Below are 22,078 nucleotides of genomic sequence, written 5' to 3'. Positions count from 1 at the left end.
CTACCTATCTATCTATCTATCTATCGATCTATCTATCTATCTATCTATCGATCTATCTATCTATCTATCTATCGATCTATCTATCTATCTGTTGATCTATCTATCTATCTATATGTCGATCTATCTATCTATCTACTATCTATCTATCTATCTATCTACCTACCTATCTATCTATCTATCTATCTATCTATCTATCTATCTATCTATCTACCTACCTATCTATCTATCTATCTATCTATCTATCGATCTATCTATCTATCTATCTATCTATCTATCGATCTATCTATCTATCTATCTATCGATCTATCTATCTATCTATCTATCTATCTATCGATCTATCTATCTATCTGTTGATCTATCTATCTATCTATATGTCGATCTATCTATCTATCTATCTACTATCTATCTACCTACCTATCTATCTATCTATCTATCTATCTATCTATCTATCTACCTATCTATCTATCTATCTATCGATCTATCTGTATGTCTATCTTTCTATCTATCCATCTGTCTATCTATCTATCTATCTATCTATCTATGTATCTATCTATCTATCTATCGATCTATCTATCTATCTATCTATCTGTCTATCTATATATCTATCTATCTATCTATATGTCTATCTGTCTATCTATCTATCTATCTATATATATATATCTATCCATCCATCTATCTATCTATTTACCTATCTATCTTTTTTTTTTTTTTTAAAGCAAATTTCATCAAATATAAAAATTTGTACATCAGTTTGTTGGAGCTGACCAGATGTCAAGCACCTGAGAGAGATGGGATAGAAAATCAAAAAATATTTGGCAGCATCTCCCCTGTTTCTTTTCCCTTCAGCTAAAACCAAAGTAGAGTAATCTAATCATTTTCCTTGTCAGATTTTCCTTCCTCATTTTGTTGATGTTTGGGTTCATTTGTTGGCTGTCACGTTCTTTTCATGTTGTCTTCTCTCGTATGTCGTGGTTGTTCCCTATGGTTCGTATTTAAAGTGTATTCGATCACCGCGGATGCTTGGACTCAACCAAATCTTCTTGGGACGTTGCGGTGCTGTAATTCTTACCTATTTCTGAAATTATCAAGCTATGTCTCAAGGCTAACCTTGAACTTTAATAAAATTTTGGTTAGTTCATAAACAAGAATATAGATAAGAAAATTTAAAATCTTTAAGATGCAAGATAGGTATCCCATTTTTTAATTTTGGTTTTCTTAAAGAAATTATAGTATCATTTAATTATGTTATCATTTCTAAAAGAAATGCTAACATAATTATTTTACATCAATATATGATTTATGTGCTGAAATCTGAGATAAAAATAGTTTCTCCATGCCTTCAGGATCAATACAAACCACCTCCACTGGTCTCCTAGGGTACAATGATATGTTGATGCACTACCCTTAAAGATGTGTCGCTCTTTCTTCTTTGATTTGGCCCAACACTATCCGGTGGTGATGGGGATTAGCATCACATTCCTCGGGAGATCGAGAATCTTCATACGATGGTTTCAACACTTTTCTGAAAATAATCCACAAACCGTTGTACATTTCCCTCATTGTCATCTTTTGATACTTGTACTGATTCCTGCTGTTTTTTATTGGTGCAAACTTTCAAGCTTTTGTAGAAAAGTTTATCCATTTGTTGTTGTCTGCTTGTTGTCTTGATCTTTCTTGATCATAGCTGAATATAATTCCAAATCAAGTTCGGCTTTGAGTTTGATTTGTTGTTGTTTCCTTGTTGTTCTGTCCTTTCTTGACCGCAATTGAATATCTTTCAATATTGACTTTGACTGTGAAGTATTGTTTCCAAGTCATTTGGTTTGCCTTTGTTGATTGCTTGAACGCTTATGGTGAGACCTCGTTGTTGGCTCCTCTCTCCCCCGCGACTTTGGTATTGGTTCTCCTGGTCACTTCCGGATAGGTGGGTTGCATCATTGAGTACTTAGCTAGTAACTTCTTGAGAAGATGCATCAAAAAATCCTCGGTCCTAATAAACCAAAGGTGGAAGTAGCTTCCATGTCCAAAAAGGTTAGAAAATCTTTTTTCCTCTCTGATTTCAACCGCATTATTTTCTTTTCATTGCATTCCGATGTTACTAAAAAGTTTTGCCATCCATAATAATTTTGAGTCTAAATATCTAAACATTAGTGTTAAGATAAAGCAGCGCATAGAAATCTATGAATGTACTTGGTCCATAAAAGTGCGTACCTTGGAATTTTGATGCCAAGTTTCATGTCTTAAATTTGATTGAACTTCTTCACAAAGGTTTCTCGATCTTTTTAGTTTTCCGAAGATATGGTAATCCCATCTGCTCTGTCCTGATAGCCCCCTTGCATGAAAGTGGTAATTCCTGCATAGATGAAAAAAATATTTTCCTACCTAGCCTAATGCCATGGTTAGCCAGCGCATCTGCAACTGAATTCCCTTCCCTATAGATGTGTTTGGTTGTGTATCCCTTCAAGCAGTTTTAAACTTTTATTCCATATTTTTTGTTCTTTCCAAATGGCACAATGCTGCTTTTGTACCATTTCAACCAGTGACTGTGAGTCTATTTCAACAATTATATTCCTTATTCTTAGACTTCTACATAGTCTTAGTCCATCCAAAAGCGCTCTGATTTCTGCTACCATGCTCGTTTGCACTTTGTAGTCTTTTGAAAATGCAGCTACCACGAAACCTCTTTCATCTCTGATTACTCCTCCTCCTGCACTTTCTCCAGGATTGCCTTTAGAAGCTCCATCAATGTTAAGCTTGAGAATACCCGTTGGAGGTTTCTGCCATGTGACTATTTTAACAGAATGTATATAAATCTTTGGTCCCTCGGTGAGCCCCCAGTTTTTCAGACTTTTTAATTCTTGAATACATGTGATTTTCTTTGGTTGGACTTGTCTATCCATGTACTTGATTGTATTTAGAAGCCTATATCTGAAAGCCTCGTTCAAAACCTGACCTTTCCATTTTCCATTATTTCGTTCCTTCCAAATTTCCCACAATATTGTAAAGAAAGAGTTTCTTTTCAATATTTGGGCTTTTGATTCCTGATGGATTTTTACAAAAGAATTGAAACCAACCACCAAATGCCTCTGTACTTTTTTTGGCAACTCCCATTGATTTAAATACCAGTCCCATGTATTATTGGCACTTTGGCTATTGAAGAAAAGATGTAATCTGTCTTCTATTTGAGGCCAATTATTGCAACATACACATTTTGAGGCTAAACTGATTCCTACATTCTGGAAGTTTTTGTCAAGAGGAAGTTTATTATGGAGAAGCTTCCACATGAAGATACTGAATTTTGTGGGTAAGACTTTATTCCAAATAGTTGAGAATAACAATGATTTTGCATTACTATCCCTGCAAAATGCCCAAGCTGATTTTGTGGAAAACTTTCCTGAATTTTCTATAGTCCAGATTGGTTTATCATCACGGTCTGAGAGACTGACTTTTTTCTGCTTAATTGTGTGAATATAAGCTTCGGGAAATCTAGCTCTTTTCAATAGTTCTTCCCAATTTTGTCCCAAAAATTCAGCAACAGAGGAATTGCATATTTCACGAGAGATATTTCCTATGTCACAAAGTCTTCCCAATCCTGTCCAATTGGTTTTCCAAGCATCTATGTTTCCTTTTCCAACCTCCCATTGAATGATAGGCATCATTTGTAACCATACACTATGCAATGATTTAATACAATGCGGTAAAGTTGAGTCCTCTGCCCAATCCTCTATGTGACCATATTTGGCAATTATTAATTGACTCCATAAAGAGGAGTTATTTAAAAGATTCCATACCCTTTTCATTTTTAGTGCTTGGAGTATATCTTCTACCTTTCGAATGCCTAGTCCCCTTTCTGCATATGGCCTACATACCATTGACCAACTTATCCATGATCTTTTATGATTCTGAAGGTTTCCAGCCCAAAAAAATGTAGCGAGATGCTTCTTGATAGACTTCAATATAGATTTTGGTGGATCATATACTGATAGAGTGTGGATTGGAAAACTATTTAGCACACTATTCAAAAGAGTCAATCTACCTCCTACAGACAAAAGTTTTCCTTTCCATCCCTCTATCCTCTTTGTAATTTTTGTAGTCAAATGCTCAAAGTAAGATGCTTTGGATCTACCTGTGAAAATTGAGCATCCTAAGTACTTGAAAGGAAAGCTTCCATTTTTGTAACCAGTCAATTCTTCCAACTTAGAGATTTTAGCTCGTCCAGTGTTTGCTTTTGTGTAGAAGGAACTCTTATCCTTATTGATTTTCTGTCTGACACCTCCTCAAATGTTTGAATAAGCTTCATCATTTTACGAATAGAGTTGATGCCACTGTTTAAGAAAATAATTGTATCATCTGCAAATAAGCTATGAGTAATTAAAGGACATACCCTTTTGATATGATAATGTTTCACTTGCCCTGTTGAGATGATGCTCGATATGTGTCTGCTTAATACATCTTGCGCTAGTATGAATAGGCGTGCTGAGAGTGGATCCTTGTCTTAGACCCTCGAACTTTGGAAGAATGGTGAGGAATTCCCATCTACAATGACTGAAAATGGGATATCGCTAATGCATGCCTGAATCATCCATATCCATTTTCTACTAAATCCATATTGTGATAAAACTTTTTCCAAATATACCCAATCAACTCTATCATAAGCTTTTTCCATATCTAATTTGAGGATGAGATTATGCCCTCTGCATTTGTTATTTATTGATTGAGAAGCTTCTTGAACAAGTGCTATACTGTCATGTATTGATCGATTAGGTACAAACCCATTCTGTTCTTTGGATATGACTTTGGGAAGAACAATAGAGAGTCTTTTTGCCAGTATCTTAGTGATGATCTTATATATGGTGTTACAAAGGCTGATTGGTCTCATCTGTGAAAAGTTTTCTGGTACTTGTACTTTAGGAATTAGAGAAATAAAAGTGCTTTTCCAAGATATTGGTATTGAAGAAGTGTGAAAGAAGGATTGGATAGCTTCAATGACGTCCTTTTTTATAATATGCCAGCAACTTTGGAAGAATCTTGCTGTGAATCCATCAGGCCCTGGTGCACTGTCTGGCTTCATGTTTTTCACTGTGCTTTCTATCTCAGATGCATTGGGACATTCAGTGAGAGTATCATTCTCTTTTTCTGAGATTAGTGGTGGTAGAATGCTTAAGAAATCATCATTAATATGGGTCTGAATGGTTGTAAACATACTTTTGTAGTACTGAACAGCTTCATCTATTATACTTTTGCCCTCTGCTAAACACTTTCTCTTTATGAATGAATAAGGATCATGTGAATGTCGACATTTTAAAAGTGTATGGAAATATTTTGTGTTTCTGTCTCCTTCGGCGGACCACTGAATTCTGGCCTTTTGCTTTAAGAATAATTCTTCTTGATGGAGTCTTTCTTCGAGTTGGTTTTGCAGCCTTGTTAGAAGGTGTTCCTTTTCCTGATTCCATTCCATCTGAAGTTCCTCCTCTGTCTTTGCAATCTTTACTTGTAGCTCTTGAATATGATTGGTTATATGACCAAACACTTCTTTATTCCATGTCTTTAGTTCCTGTTTCATTTGTTTCAAAATCTTTCCTATTTTAACCATGGGGGGAAGATGTTTAAAAAGTCCTGAGTATAGTGACCATTTCTCTTGTATGAATGGATAAAAATCCTTATGTGTTTCCCACATAGATTGGAATCTAAATGGGGGTTTCCTTATTGTCAACGGTTGGTCATTTTTTGTACATAAGATCAAACTATGATCTGAGGTTTCCCGTGGTAAGATCAAACTATTTACCTATCTATCTATTTGTCAATCTATCTATATATAAATCTAGCTATCTATCTATCTGTCGATCTATCTATCTATCAATCTATCTATCAATCTATCTATCAATCTATCTATCTATCTATCTATCTATCTGTCGATCTATCTATCTATCTATCTATCTATCTATCTATCTATCTATCTATCTATCTATCTGTATGTCTATCTTTCTATCTATCCATCTGTCTATCTATCTATCTATCTATCTATGTATCTATCTATCTATCTATCGATCTATCTATCTATCTATCTATCTGTCTATCTATATATCTATCTATCTATCTGATATATATATATATATATATATATATATATATCCATCCATCTATGTATCTATTTACCTATCTATCTATCTATCTGTCAATCTATCTATCTATAAATCTAGCTATCTGTCTATCTGGTGAATTAGGGTTACGGTTTGCCGTGAGGAACAGTAACAATATCCGGTTTATACGATATTCCACAGTCAAAGAGAAGAAGATGAAGAATTGGTCATCATCGTTGCTGTCATCCTCGTCATCATCTGCAGACGGATTGAATTTTCTGCCATTTTAAACCTCCACGAAGAACAGCAGAGCAAAATCCGTCATCAATCTTTGGAAGTATAAGCAAAACTTTGAGATTTCCGGGGATGATCTATCTATCTAGCTATCTATCTATCTGTCAATCTATCTATCTATCAATCTATCTATCTATCTATCTATCTATATATTTATATATCTATCGATCTATCAATCTATCTATTTATCTATTTATCTATCTATCTATCTATCTATCGATCTATCTATCTATCTGTCTGTCAATCTATCTATCTATCTATCTATATTTTTTTTCATTTTTTTTTCAATATTGACATTTCATTGATATAAAACGTGACTTTACAAAATTTCTTTGGCCATTCGGCCACCACCTTTGATATGAGTGTTATTCATCCGGTGGAGGAGGTACATAAGGTTGGAAGTGACAAAACGTCCTCGTATGAATGTCGTCGGCGATGATGAACATAGTAATTCTTTTTCCTCTTGTGGATCTAGAGTCTTCACTTCATCATGTATGTTGGCATGTAGCATTCTATACCGTGATTTACTGATCGTCCTTGAATATATTTCTTAGAGTCCTTAGCCATAATAGTGGATATATTTAAGCATGGAACATATAAATAGTATGAATCATTTAAAGATATAAAAATTACGAAGTCAGTTGATTTTTCCTGATCGTGTAAAAACGATCCCTTCACTTCCTTTTATTTCTCTAAACAAATTTGCAAGAAGAAAAAAATACAGTACTAGAACCCACCAAATAGTAGGTGATATCCATTGAAAGCATTCACTGGAAGATTATAGTGATTTCTCAAAGTCGAATCAGAACTATGTTAGTAAACATTAATCGGGTTTAAAGTCGTGAACTAAAATTTCAGAATACAGTCGATAATTTCACGATGAAATACGTTAAATATTTTCCAACTTTCTATAAAGTGTCCAGGGTTAAAAATCTCAACTTTTGTTCATCTGGGTCGATGTCCATTTGATAACATGTTCCGAAAACCGGGCGTTCTATAGTGTGCAGTTCACCATGAAAATCGGGTTGAGTTGAATATAAAGTTTTCATTTCTCTGCGCATGAGCGATGTTTACAGATCACGATTAAACAAGCGCGTTATTTTTTGTTCGGCTTTGTAAATCTCGGTAAACTTGCTAGCTTTTCCTTCTAATGCGGTTCTTTGTTGGGCTTCTTCTGCTTCCCTTGCTCTAGCGGCTTCGAGCATCCATTGAAGGTGTGTATGTAGCGTTCTATACTGTTCTTCCAATATGTTGTACGGATTTTTATCATATTTTGTTTCTTCTCTGTTATTTTGCCGCGTTTCTAAAACCTTCCAAATTCATTTCCGAAGGGTTCTGTTTATATTTAGGCTTATGATAACCCCATTATCATTGCTTGCGAGTTTTCTGGTGTCAACGTAACAGGTAACTACGATCTGTTTTTTGTCCTCGATGAATGGGTAAAAATCAGTTTTTGGGAAAGGTGGATGTTCGTATTGGAGGTTGAGCGAAGAACGTTTTTACTTGAATCGTATTTCTCGCCATATATTTAAGTGGTGCGTTTTGATCATATAGAAATCTAAGTAATTCATGGTGTGTTCATCGTGACCACTTTATTCGGGAGATGTAGAAAGAGAATCTCCCCGTCTTCCTGTTTCCATCATTAATCTGTTTACAAGACTTGGAATTATTTTTTCTTGCCATTATTCAGTGAGTGAATTAGAACCAATTCAAGGATTTCTTGGCATTTATCTCCATTCAGAGTTCATATGGAATTTCTTGCCATAGCGGTGGTAGTTGGAATGCAATGCTCTCTCTCACTCTCTCTCTCTCTCTCTCTCTCTCTCTCTCTTAGCGTCGTTATATTTGTAATCCTCTTTCCATCATCGATATGGTAATAGAACTTAAAATTACTTTTTCTTGTTATTATTCAGTGTGAGAAGTAAAAAAAATGTTCAATATTTCTTGTCATTTCTCTCTCTTAAGGGTTCATACGGATGTTCTCGGCATCTGAGTAGAATAAGATGGCGATGTTTTGCAGGAAACGACATCTGACAAATTAGTCTCTGCTGCTTCAGCTTCAAGGCTTGATATCGGGGCTTAATAATTATAAAGTTCATCTCCTCTTAGACTGCTGGATGTTTCTCATGGCCTTAGATTTTGGTTTTTCTGCTTAAACTTATGGAGTTCATTGGCGGAGAGATAAACAAAGTGGGAGCCATCAGGGTAGGATAGCCACTGCGACCATGGGAGTGGAAAAAGAGCAGGATAATATTGCAAGTGATGGGGTCTTGGTTTCCTACTTCGAGGACTCAGCTGAGAAGTTCATGAGCACAATGGAGGCAATCTCTTTTTTGTGTGGATCACGAGACGAAACCCTAGATCGACATGAGTTACAGAGGTTATCGAGCATGATCAAATTTCTCAAGTGAGTGTCGTTCCTTTAAATTTTTTATCCTCAAAATCCGTTTCTTATGCCAAAACCATTGCCAAAATTCTTGAGAGATTTATCGTTTTTGTTTGTAAATTTGACATGGTTTGATCCTTTCCGATTTTGAGTTGTATCAAATGTTAATTTTGGTTGCCATGATCGAGTGTTTTTATACTTGTGTAATATTTTTTCAATGGGCAGAGAATGGAGATATTTCCTTTCTGAACCAAAGATTGTAAATTTCGTGTATGAGGCTCAATCTCAAAAGTTAAAAGACAACAGAGGAATAAAACTACCTCAGTTTTCGTCTGCTGCACTTCCAGAGGTTATTTTCCTTCGATCATTGCATTTCCTTCTTCAGAGATAAGAGTTGTAGTGATATTTTATGAGTTGATCACGCTGTTCTATCTGGTTTCAGAAGGGCCGACCACTTGGTGCTGCGGACACAATTGACCGGTATGGTGGCAATAATACTCTGTTCAAGAGTTAGTCATTGGTTAATCGTAATCTTAAAGTACGGGTATCTGATGCACTTTCTATAAAGTCGACCCTCTTGATCCTCATTAATCAAGTATTGATCTGATCCCTGATCAGTGGAATGGATCTATCAGTTTGATCAATAAGGGTTGAAGAAAATTCCTACCTTTCTTCCAAGTTCCCCGTCTCTCTCTCTCTCTCTCTGTATATGGTCGTTGTCTCATTGCTCCCTCTCTGCCCTCTTCCTCCTCAAGCCCATTTATCATCAGCATTTGTATCAACAGAGTTTATTGATCTAAAAGGACTCTTGTTTGGATCAGGTGACTCGTTCTGATTTAGATCCAGCCGAGTCGATTGATCATCTTGGGCCATCCTATCCTCGATCAAGGCCGTTTGTTCAATAAACTCTGTTGATAGAAATGATTGTTAATCCTATTTAGTCCCAAAAGTCAAGAGAAGGGGATTTTTTCCTAAGGTTTACAGTCCGTGGGGGTCCAATACTGGGAATCAGTTTTTCTATGGATTTGTCCTACTGTAAAAGTTTCCACTTTGCTTTTCCTCTATTGCGTTCTTTTCTCATGTCGGAATACAGCCAGTCAATTTACTTGGTGTATTGAAAACAGATGAAAAAAGTCAGTTGCCTTCATGATCTTGATTTTTTGGGGAAGATTTGCACCTCATTAATGAATGGATTTTATGTTGTTCATCATTTATCTGATGGGACACTTTCCTTTGATGCTCTGCTGTATGGCTAGACATTTACTTACCTATGTTTTTTGACACAGTAAAGACTTTGTATTGCACGCTGGTGGATCAGTTTGGGCGATGGATTGGTGTCCAAGAGTAGCTTCGTCGCTTCAGCATGCACCTCGATGTGAGGTGATCAAAGTTTTATTCTTAGGCATATTTTCTTTTCTATTGGAAGCCTATTCAAAAAATTTCGGTGATTCCTTCAAGTGTCTAATTTTTAAGATAATGGCAATTTGAAGGTGTTTGAAAGCAGCTTGTGAATGATCATTCAGTTATTAGTAGGGTGTTTTGTACAATTCTGTAATCACCTATTTGCCCGTTGAAGGCTCATAGACATGAATGAAAAGCGAGTGATGCGGAGTGATTCAAGCCTGTGATTGTGTATTAGGGCATATCTTTCCAATATTTTTTATTTTAGTATTTGTCGCAGAAGTAGATTAGCTGAGTAGGTGTCATAATCTTTAATTGGTTAGAGGGAAGTGATTGGTGTAGAAGGCACACATTGAAGGTTACTTTTTAATGCTCTATTATAGTGTCAACAAACCCTAAAACCCTTCGCAGACAATAGACAATGCTTGATTCCTTTGTCTGCCAAAATTATGTGGCGAATTCTTGCCACATCCATTGTTAGGAAACTTTTATGATCTCACAATAGTCAATGAATGCCCATCGTGTACGCATTTCTTTTGAATGTTTCAGCGTCCAAGGCTTTCATGAGAGGTACTGAAAGAAATCTCCTTGTTTCGCTACACTATTTATATAATATTTGGGTTGAAACCCTACTTTGAGTTTCCTTAGGGTTTCAAGAGATTTTGTATTTATTATCACAACAGATTTTCATAGGACTGTTACATTATCCAGCAGATGACTCACCAAAATGTTTATTGCTTATAATATTACTATGATATGATGATAAAACCATATCAGCGTTGTTAGCAAAGCAAATGAAGCTTAATTCTCTTTCCGGTTGCTGACATATTTCTTCTGCTAATTTTTTCAGTACCTTGCTGTTTCTGCGCACCCAACAGGATCATCATATCACAACATAGGAGCCCGCTTGACAGGAAGAGGAATCATTCAGATTTGGTGCATTCCTGAATCAGGCAGAAATATTGATTTTGACAAACATTCTTCCGAAGAGAGGCCCATAAAGGGATCTTTCAGAAGTCCAGGAGGTCTTTATGGCAACTCCCAAATTCTGCAAAAACCTCGGGGGAGGCCAAGAAAAACAAATCTTGACTGCGACAAACAATTTTCCCATAAAAGGCCCACAAAGGGATCTTCCAGAAGTCCAGGAGGTCCACCCGGCGGGTTTGAAGGCTTTATAAAACCTAGGGGGAGACCTAGAAAAAGCCCCCTTTCTGTGGTCCCTTTCGAAGTCAATACGAATCTTGGTTTTGACGATCAATCTTCCATGGAGAGACCCATGAATGGATCTTTCAGAAGTCTAGGAGGTCCATGCGATGAGTCTGAAGTTTCTCAAACACCTGGGGGAAGACCTAGGAAGAACCCACTTCATGTGGTTCCTTTCGAAGTCAATGCAATTATTGATAACGTCAATCAATCTTCCATGGAGAGACCCATGAATGAATCTTTCAGAAGTCTGGGAGGTCTATGCAGTGAGTCTGAAGTTTCTCAAAAACCTAGGGGGAGACCAAGGAAGACACCGCTTCATGTGGTTCCTATCAAAGTCAATACAAATCTTGATTATGAAAAGCAATCTTCCATGGAGAAGCCCATGAATGGATCTTTCAGAAGTCCAGAAGGTCTATGCAGCGAAGCTGGAGTTTCTCAAAAACCTAGGGGAAGACCTAGGAAGAACCCGCTTCATGTGGTTCCTGTCAAAGTCGATACAAATCTTGATTATAGAAAGCAATCTTCCGTGGAGAAGACCATGAATGGATCTTCCAGAAGTTCAGAAGGTCTATGCAGCGAGTCTGAAGTTTCTCAAAAACCTAGGGGGAGACCTAGGAAGAACCCGCTTCATGTGGTTCCTGACAAAGTCGATACAAATCTTGATTATGGAAAGCAATCTTCCGTGGAGAAGCCCATGAATGAATCTTTCAGAAGTCCAGAAGGTCTATGCAGTGAGTCTGAAGTTTCTCAAAAACCTAGAGGCAGACCTAGGAAGAACCTGCATCATGTGGTTCCTGTCGAAGTCAATACAAATTTTGATTATGAAAAGCAATCTTCCATGGAGAGGCCCATTAATGGATCGTTCAGAAGTTTAGGAGGCCTATCCGGAAAATCCAAAGTTCCTCTAAAACCTAAGGGAGTACCTAAAAAATCCGTGCTTTCTTTGATGCCTTTGGAAGATTTAAGTGATTGTTTGAAGTCAAACCTCCATAAGAAAAGAGGTAGGCCCCAGAAGGTGTTTGTTTTTCCTGATTCTGTTAATGATTTGAATGTTGGAAGTTGTATATTGCCTTCAAAGCGGCCAAGAGGACGGCCCAGAAAAGTTCTTCAAAATAAAGAAACAACAAATAGAAAAGAGGAAGGCAAAGAATTAAACAAAGGAGAGTCAACTTCTTATGGAAGACATATAGATGAATTCAACGTGGAAGAGCCTGCTATAAGTTTGTTGAATGGTAAATCAACATCAAAGCCATGCAAAAAAAGAGGAAGGCCCAGAAAAGTCTCTGTCAGAATGGATGGTACATTTGGGAGTATAATTGAAAGTATGCGGAATACTGATAAAAATCCAAATTCGGATCCATTGGGCACTGCGACTGATTTAAGCCCAGTGAAAAGTATTTCTTCTCTAGCAATCAACTCGTCTATTCTTGCATGTGAATCTTCCACCCTGAAGGAAGACTTGGAAAAATCAGAGCATGGGTTATTGCAATGTTTATGTGAAGATAGTGTGGCTGAGCTTGTATACCCAGGTCGAAAAGAGCTTCCATTGGATACAAGCATCGTTGAAAATTCATGTCTTGCTGACGACATCGAAATGCGTTGGATTGATGGTTTTGTAATTGCATCTGATGATGTTTTCCAGGAGTATCAGACAAATGATGGATCTCTCGACAAGAATATTAGAAGTTCATCTCATGAGGAAAACTCAAAAGCAATTGTGACTCGTGAGAATGAAATCTTCAGCATCTATCCTACATCTGTGGTTGAAGAGGAAATAACTGGTAGACAAGGTCAGGTAGCTGAGGTCATTCATAAAGACGAAGTTACAGGTTTGAGGGAACTCATGTGCATTGATGATAGTGCTTGTTCAAGCATAAAGGACGATCTTGTTCTTCCCAGAGTTGTGCTTTGTTTGGGCCACAATGGAAAAGTCGCATGGGATGTAAAATGGAGGCCTTGTACAGAAGATGATGAGATCTCCCATCATCGATTGGGTTACCTGGCGGCGGTGTTGGGAGATGGATCATTGGAAGTGTATGCTTTTTTCTTACCATTCCTCTATGTTTGCACACATATTTTACTTATAACTCAACATGATTGGTTTACTTTCCTTCTCTTCCAATGGAATACTATATTTTTTTTTATGTCCGTTACTCTATTGATTTGTGATGAGTCAAACCAATGATCACGTGGATCACACCTGAGGGCAAGAATGGAAGTTGAAGAGATGAAAGATGGAAGTTATGCAATATATTTGGGCCTAATCAATTTCTTTTTCTTATGAAATAATCAATTTCTTATATATTAGTGTGGGGAGGCCTTCCGTGCATTGGTGAACTGTCAGTGATGGTCAGTTCATAACATTAGTTATTGTATATTTACAGTATTGTGTAAGTGAAGGATAGCAAAGAAAACACACCGATTCTTAACAGTTTATTTTGCTATGACTGTTAGGAAAAATATTATTCACATTTGAGTTTGTGCTTGTCATATCATTTTGAAGTTTGTCTATTAGTATTGCATGAAATTCATGCAAAATAGTCGGTTAATTAAGATCTCATCTGATTCGGATTAGGAGGTAGATAAATCGAGAAACCTTAGAAGTGCCTGAAACCTTTGATGTAAATTGTCAAAGACATCAGAGTGTCCTTCATAGGTGACTGTTGTGGAGCTCTAGGATTTAGAAAATGAAAATCCGCAATTATGACAAGCACAATTCTGGTATAAATATCTCATAACCAATAATGACTTATTCATAAGTTGGGTAATTAATGAATAAGGCAGAGTTAAGCGGGGAGCGGTTCACTAATTAGAAAAAATAGGAGAGAGTTCATGGAACACAGGATGCTGAACATGTGTGTTCAACATAAATTTAATGGACCTCTCTTAGTTATTTATTTTCTGAAACCCTTGTCTTAGGTCTTTTTTGGATGCAATGTGATACGACTCTTTCATGCACCTATGTGCGACGGAAGAAGTGTGCCAGGCCTACTTGTGCGGAGCTGCACATGAGAGAAGACTAGATACAATGATCAACATTATAAATAAGAGGGGAGGATTAAGCCAAGGAGGAGGCTGCTAACTGACTTTTCTTGGAGGGGAGCTCCGCACACTCCGATGCACTTGCTTGGCTGGAATAGGGAGATCCTCCCTTTCTCCAGAGGATGACTGACCGATCCGGTCCGTCGTATTGTCTCTTCTGCTTGTATTCTCGATTCAATAACTCTACTTTCGTCTTCATTGGTTGGGGGGGTTTCTGTTTGGAGTAATATCTTGATTCAAGATTTGTCAGTTATCATCGTGTATCTCCAGGAGCGTATCTTGATGCTTCTCCCTCTGCATCTTGGTCTGAAAATCCTGTAGTTCCAAGTCTCGTTTTCGACGGTGGTGCTCCATTAATATTTTCACCTATTGAAAAAAGTAAATATTGCGATTTGGATCTTTCTTTACGCATCTTTGGCCTTGTAGTGATGACAGTTTGTTCTGTTTATTACCTTTTTACTTTTTAGCTTCAATTTCCTGATCGTATTTTGCTTAATATTAAAATGTTAAGTATTATTTCAATTCAGGTGGGAGATCCCAACTCCTAATTTCGTCAGGAACTTATACATGTCTTCCTTGGAAGGTGGCACTGACCCTCGTTTTGTAAAGCTCCGTCCAGTCTTTAAGTGTTCTGAAATAAAATGTGGGAGCAGACAAAGGTGTGAAAAACTTTCCCTGTTTGATTGAAAGGTAGCTGAATTTTTTGTCACAATTATCTTGTAATTAACAGAATATCGATCTGAGTTTGACTAACAGTTATCAGGATTGAATTTGGTTTAAAAACTCCAAAGAAAAAGTTCATGAACTAGGTTGTCTCGGGTTTGGGTTGTTGAAAGTACCTACGTAAATTTCATTGATAAATTGCTTCAAAAAGCTCCATTGATAAATTTCAAAACCGAATGAGTTGGGAAATGACGATTTTATTGTGCGGTGGTATCATTTTCTCATCTCAGTGTTTGTAATTAGATTTCTCTCGTATTTAACTAGTATGTTGATTTCAGACTTCAAATGTACCATATATATAAATGGATTAGTAAAGTTCTTCCAGAGTTACAGAGATGTTTATTTTGAAAAAGAGTTACAAAGATGTTATGAACTGTGCAGAGTCAGATCAAATAGTTCCCTTCTTAATCAGTCAAATAATATTTTTTTTAACCTTGAATATCAAATAAAGTTGATATACTCCTTGAATATCTTGACTCTTTTGAATATTATCGTAGGGCGTCATAAACAATTATTCTTCTTTCCGTTTCTTCAAAAAAAAATCTTCATTCCGTTAATAACCATTATCATCAGCGTCTTTATCCATGATTCCGTCCTTAATGATACAGCAATCTGGTGATACTCTTTTCTGCATTTTCGTTTTCTTTCTTTTGACTACAACTACCATGCAGCATTCCCCTCACATTGGAATGGTCAAAGCCTGAGCCTGATCTAATTTTAGTCGGATGCCATGATGGAACTGTACGTTTTAATTCTGACACCTCAAGTTTTTCTTATTTGCTATGATGTTGATTATGAGGTGAGAGTTCTCTGAGAAAAAGTTAACATTATTTTTTTTTGAATTAAAAATTAACATTATTTATTTTAACGTTTTTATGCATACAGGTGAACGGGGGATAACTTAATATTTTTTTACTACGTATCAAAAATTTTCATTTGGATCCTTCAAAAAAAATTACATACGGAAGCGTTAAACATTCATATATATATTTGTGTCATTTACAGCTGTTGCCTGTATTTTTATCAAAACTTGTTCATATCCCAGTGTTTATTGGGTCTACTAACACATATTCCACTGCTTTAAAGGATGTGTAAACGCAATAGACACTTTAAGAAAAATCTCGTTGATGTTGAAGGAAGCTCCCATTTCTGTGGTAGCTTCTGTAACACAACGCCAGAACCATTACTGGGACACGCACTTCATCTTTGAATTGACAATAATTTCCTCAGAAAGCTTCTATAAGTCAGTGACTTGGATCTGTAAACTTTTATTTCCGAATGTCTGCTGCGTATAAGTAAAAAAACTTGTATTTTGCTCCAACAGTTGTTAATGGCAGAGGAAGGTGCTTTTTGGAATTTGGGGACTTCGGAAAATTCTGAAAAGAATACTACTTCAATAGAATAATCTCCTCAAATGTTGGTGTCAGCAGGTGGAAAACAGAGGAACATACTGTATCAAGTAGGAGATTCGGCACTGCTCAAGCTCAGACCTTATCTAGTGAAGTCTATGACCTTAAGAAGTAATACCACGTTAACGCTCAAGAACTTCAGACCACTTCAGATTAAACAGTGCATCAGACTGGTAGCTTACAGTCTAGCAGTAGCTCCTATTGCGTTCATTCTGTATTCCATGTATTGATTGCGCAGGGCTTTAGGAAAAATCAGAACAAGAAGTGCAAATCCCACCAAACCTGACGTAGGAGCTGGAGTGGCTACTGAAAGCAGAGGACATTGTTTCCTGATGTGGTTCTGAGGCAGGCTTGGAGGTTATCATCAAATGGAAGTGTTGAAATAGGCCCTAACCTATATCTATCTTACACCTTTTATTTACTTAATGAAAGTGTTGAAATAGGCCATAACCTATTTCTATTGTACACCTTTATGTTCTTATTAGGTCTCTCTTTCTCGCTCTGTCTACATATATCTGCACATGTAACCCTAAATTCCGATACGTAGACCGAAAAATGCAATGCGAGCAAAAGTTTCTGGATTCATGGTGATATAGAACAGCATATAAGTTATCCTGCTCGCATATCCATCATTTGAGTCTCCGACAATCATTCCAATAATTACATATCCAATTTGACCGATGCATGAATTGCCAAGCATCTGTTTCATGCTTGTTTGAGTTAGAGCAATGAGATTCCCCACTATCATGCTAAGAATAGCAAGGATTTCCAGAAGAAAATACCATTCATTTGATGAGAAATAAAAAGGAATATTGAAAATTCGTGTGGCTAAAGCTGAAGCAACTACCTTTTTAATGAAATTCTCATTTTGTTCCACGTTCACCGGTCTACTTCCCTCTGCCACCCTGATAATGTTCTACCTAGAACCTATCATGAGAAGTGATTAATCTTGACAATGTTTATCATGACAACATTCACCGATTCCCATATTAATCTTGACTGAAAGCTTAAAGTGATGGGTGAAGGCATTAACTAAGTGCCAGCAGAGAGTGGATCAGTTTCGCCAGAAATGAAGCCTAATTCATGTGCTTCATTAATTAATCATGTGATCAAATATTTAAAATTTCTAAACGGATTGAGAGTGCATGGATTGGGAGGGGGTCAATTTGGTTGAGGGATTTGGAGAGTCCCATGTCCTGTGCTCTGTCTTGTCGGATGTTGTTGTTCTGACTCTGTGCTTGAGTCTTCGCTTTCCTATTGGAAAAAATTATTCTAGTTCTGGGTTAGTGTCTGTCGGGATCATACCACAGTCCATTCTTCAGAATGTGGGAGGCATGTCTTGACATATTGACATATTGCTCCAGATATCTCCTCAAAATGGTAGAAAGTTTACGTCAGGCATGTCTTGACAGATTGTTCCACTTGTGACCTGCAGAGTGCAGTAACCAACCATCTTAGTCTATCCATTGCCTCTCCTAGCAAGGTGCTCGTTTGGCAAACAGCTGCATTAACATGTGACAACCTCTTAACATGTGTCAACCTCTTCAGAAAGGCCGATTTTGCCTTCTGTTTTCATTGCTCAACTGTTTGACAACATGAAAAAACCAAAAATCTGCCCACCCTCTCTATCTATCCGAGGGATGGAAGGGCAAAGTTTTGGGTGTCCCTTCTAATCCAGAATTGGGGCCTCTCTCATTAGTATCTTCTTCAGTGTCATCAGGTTGTGATGACTTCGTTTCTTGAAAAAAAGGTTGTGATGACTTCATTGTTCTAATATGCTTCATGCTAGCTTGGACGAGTAGTTTCAGTTATGGACCAGACATGATGCACATCACCACAGAAAATAGTTGATTTAGTCCTTTCAAGTTTTTGGCTAGGATTCTGACCATCTTATTGTTAGGCGCATTGTCTGCTGTCATTATATTGAAGTGCATTGAACAAGAAAGAAGTCATTGTTGAATTTGAAAACAATAGAAAACTTGTAGTACTTTATGACCTTCGTCTGCAACCCAGACTCATGAAGAATTTTTGACAGAATTTGGTCCATGCTATTGCCCTTGTGCTTCACAACAAGCTCTTGGAATGAAAGAAAAGCCTCGTACTCATTCCATTCCGCATCTACCTGGTGCATGGTTATTGTCGATTTATCTTGATATCTGTCTTCACATCCTGGTTTAGCCCATATATTCAACAGTTGCACCCAATTGGTTACAGTTCTTCTCTGCGGTCCATGTGTCCACAATGAGTGACAACATGTGCACATTGGGGATCCTTTTCACAAGCTTGTCCATCATTGAAAAATATATTTCTCCATGGCTTCTTCACAGCCTTTAAGCTGGAGACATACCCATCTGTGTGGGTCACATATTTCCATGCCTGCTTGAAATACTCGCTGTCAAAGAAGCTCAAAGAAAGGTCTTGAAACATTGCCAAACGTACAACCTCTTTCATGCCACATTCAGTTTGATGACATAGCAGTATGACAAACACACAATCACTTCCTTAGCATGTTCTAGTTTTAAGCATGTGTAACTGTAAAAACCCAGAGAGGAGGGATGGGTTGAGAAGAAACTAAAAGTTCTCGTTAGGTTTTAGGTTCCCCACCAGGAATACATATAGTGACGAGTAGAGAGAGTAAAGGAAGGGGTACATAAGTAAAAGAAGAAAAAAACATATTCAATAGTCCCCCTCAAACTGGCGAGTGGATATCATCCATTCCCAGTTTGCCGCACAATTCCTGGAAACGCGCAGCGGACAGGCCTTTGGTAAAAATATCAGCTCTCTGCTGAGCGGATGGAACATCTGATATGCAAAATTGTCCGGACTCAAGCTTCTTTTTGATGAAGTGACGATCCACTTCGACATGTTTAGTACGATCATGTTGTACCGGATCATGGGCGATGCTGATAGCCGTCTTGTTATCACAAAATAGTTGAGTAGCTTGATCACACAACAGCTTTAACTCTGTGAGGAGATTGGTGACCCATAATGCCTCGCAGATGCCTTGTGCCAGAGCACGAAACTCTGCCTCAGCACTAGAGCGAGAGACCACAGGTTGTTTCTTGCTTCGCCATGTGATAATATTCCCCAAAGGAAGGTACAGTAACCCGTGGTGGAGCGACGGTCAACATGAGAGCCAGCATAATCCGCATCAGTATAGACATCTAACTGAAGGCCACCTTTACGCTTGAATTGAAGACCGAGACCAACAGTGCCTTTGAGATAGCGAACTACACGGTTGACAGCATGCATATGACAGACCTTCGGAGAATGCATAAATTGGCTTAAGACGCCAACAGCATAAGTAATGTCAGGACGAGTATGAGTGAGATAGAGTAGCTTCCCCACCGAGCGTTGATACCGTCCTTGATCAACAGCCTCCTCGTGATCCCCTAGAGAGAGCCGATGGTTCACCTCGATGGGAGTAGGAAGAGGTTGGGAGTCTGCCTTGCCAAGTTCTTGAAGAAGATCAGTAACATATTTCTGTTGGCAAAGGAAAATCCCAGTCCAAGAGTAGGCGACCTCAATGCCAAGAAAGTACCGGAGTACACCAAGATGTTTAATGTCAAACACACCAGCAAGATAGGTCGCCAATTGTCATCCACCTACACAAGAAGGATGGTGACTCCCCCGGACGTGGAATGGCGGTAGAAAAGTGTATGATCACCATTGCACTGAGAGTAGCCAAATAAGGTCATAGAGTGCGTAAAAGGACCGAACCAAGGCCGAGGAGATTGCTTCAAGCCATAGAGAGCCTTCTTGAGACGGCACACCAAGGGAGGTGCCGAAGGGGGAGCCACATAGCCAGGAGGCAAGGCCATATAAACTTCCTCATGGAGATCACCATGAAGAAAGGTGTTCTTGACGTCGAATTGCTGAAGAGGCCAATTGCGATGAGCCGCAAGCGCGAGAAGAAGACGAACCGTGTTCATCTTCGCCACGGGAGCAAATGTCTCCAGATAATCAACACCGAATTGTTGAGTATAGCCCTTAGCCACAAGGCGTGCCTTTTACCTTTCAAGAATGCCATCGGACTGATATTTGACGGTGTAGACCCATCGACATCCAACGAGGTGCTTGCCAGAAGGTAAAGACACTAGATCCCACGTGTGGTTCTTATCCAAAGCAGCTAATTCCTCGTCCATAGCGCGTCGCCAGTCAGAGGAGGCCAACGCTTCAGCCACAGTCTTCGGAATGGCGATGGAATCCAGACGGGTAAGAAGAGCACGGTAGGACAGAGAGAGATGATGGGAAGAAAGGTAATTGGCCAAAGGGTACAAAGGGGTGGAGGTGCATTGGTGAGTGGCTTTGCGGAGGGCAATAGGAAGATCGTCACCTGCGGGAGGAGGGGCCGGGTCAGAAGTGGATGGTGATGGATGTGTTGGGGCAGGGACAGGTAAGAAGGAACGCGGACGGCAATGGTACGTGGTGCCATCAAATTTTGAGGGAGGAACCAAAAGAGGAGAAGAAGGTGGAGATGGCCCAGGGAGTGGAGACAAGGAGTAAGATAGATGGGGTACAAGAAAATCCTGAGAGTCAGCACAGGAAGGAGAAGAGGAAGGAGAGGAAGACGACGAAACATAAAATGGAGTGGATTCGTCAAAGGTGACATCTTTGCTGACAATGAAGTGATTAGTAGAAGGATGATAGCACTTATACCCCTTTTGATGAGAGGAGTAACCCACAAAGGCACATTTGAGCGCCTTAGCGTCAAGCTTGTCCCGAGTAGGATGACGATTAGGGACGTAGCAGGTGCACCCAAAAATGGGGGGAAGGAGGTTAGTTTTCAAGGAAACTGTAGAACAGCAGAATTCGGAGGAGAGAGAAAGTCTAGAGAGAGAAAGTAGAGAGAGAAAGAGAGTGCACAAGGGTTGGGGCTGAAAAGGTGACTTTTACTGCACTGAAGTTCCCCTTTTATACAAATAAATCCAGGGTCTAAAAGACCCTTTCACAAGTAGTTAGGAGGCTTACTTGTAAAACAAGTAATCCTTTACTTGTTTTACAAGTAAGCTCCAACGGCTACCTTTTTGAAAAGGAGCCGTTGGAGGGCCTGTCCAACAGCTATTTTAAATAGCCGTTGGACTCTGGGCCTGTCTAGGACAGGCCCAGACCATATCAGGCCCACTAAGGGCCTGATATCTCCGCCCCTAGTGGGCCTTCACTAAGGGACCCTTTATGGGCCCTTAGTGGGAGAGTAATGGTCCTTAAGGGACCATTACAGGGCTGCTAATGGGCCTTCCAGTGGTCCATTAGCAGTCTTCTAGAGGTGTTAGCAGTTTCATTATCAGCCTAGAGTTAGTTTATTGCATTTACATGGCCTTAGGCTCATAGTTAGTACAACATAACTCAACAGAAACAATGGGGTAGGCTTGATGGAGGGCATCAATGGGGAAAACATGAGAGAGGACACGAGAGGGGAGACGGTTGATGAGATGGACGGCAGTGAGAGAAGCCTCGCCCCAGAAAAATTTAGGCATGTCCATGTGAAGAAGGGAGCGAGTGGTTTCAAAGATGTGTCGAAACTCTCCAAGCCCATT

General features: G+C 38.6%; 1 protein-coding gene and 1 long non-coding RNA gene across 4 annotated transcripts in view; both read left to right on the top strand.

Moving 5' to 3' along the window:
• Nucleotides 1–1,633: 1,633 nt before the first annotated feature.
• Nucleotides 1,634–5,758, top strand: LOC144700771 (uncharacterized). Its single transcript, XR_013580849.1, has 3 exons — nucleotides 1,634–2,031; nucleotides 2,723–2,826; nucleotides 5,013–5,758. It is a non-coding gene; the product is annotated as an uncharacterized LOC144700771 (long non-coding RNA).
• Nucleotides 5,759–7,291: 1,533 nt separating this feature from the next.
• LOC144700768 (Transducin/WD40 repeat-like superfamily protein) overlaps nucleotides 7,292–22,078 on the top strand; it is a 36,669-nt gene continuing 21,882 nt past the window's right edge. Inside the window, exons 1-8 of one of the 3 annotated variants that reach the window (XM_078572278.1) lie at nucleotides 7,292–7,588; nucleotides 8,395–8,781; nucleotides 8,986–9,109; nucleotides 9,203–9,240; nucleotides 10,047–10,140; nucleotides 11,012–13,401; nucleotides 14,937–15,068; nucleotides 15,804–15,873. In XM_078572278.1, the coding sequence (XP_078428404.1) occupies nucleotides 8,600–8,781; nucleotides 8,986–9,109; nucleotides 9,203–9,240; nucleotides 10,047–10,140; nucleotides 11,012–13,401; nucleotides 14,937–15,068; nucleotides 15,804–15,873 (3,030 nt within the window). In that variant the 5' untranslated portion in view covers nucleotides 7,292–7,588; nucleotides 8,395–8,599. The other 2 variants (XM_078572279.1, XM_078572280.1) reach the window with 2 other exon arrangements.

The sequence above is a fragment of the Wolffia australiana genome, chromosome 3 (assembly GCF_029677425.1).
Source record: "Wolffia australiana isolate 7733 chromosome 3, ASM2967742v1".
NCBI classification, from domain to species: Eukaryota; Viridiplantae; Streptophyta; class Magnoliopsida; order Alismatales; family Araceae; genus Wolffia; species Wolffia australiana.
This window is presented reverse-complemented; position numbering and strand designations above follow the sequence as displayed.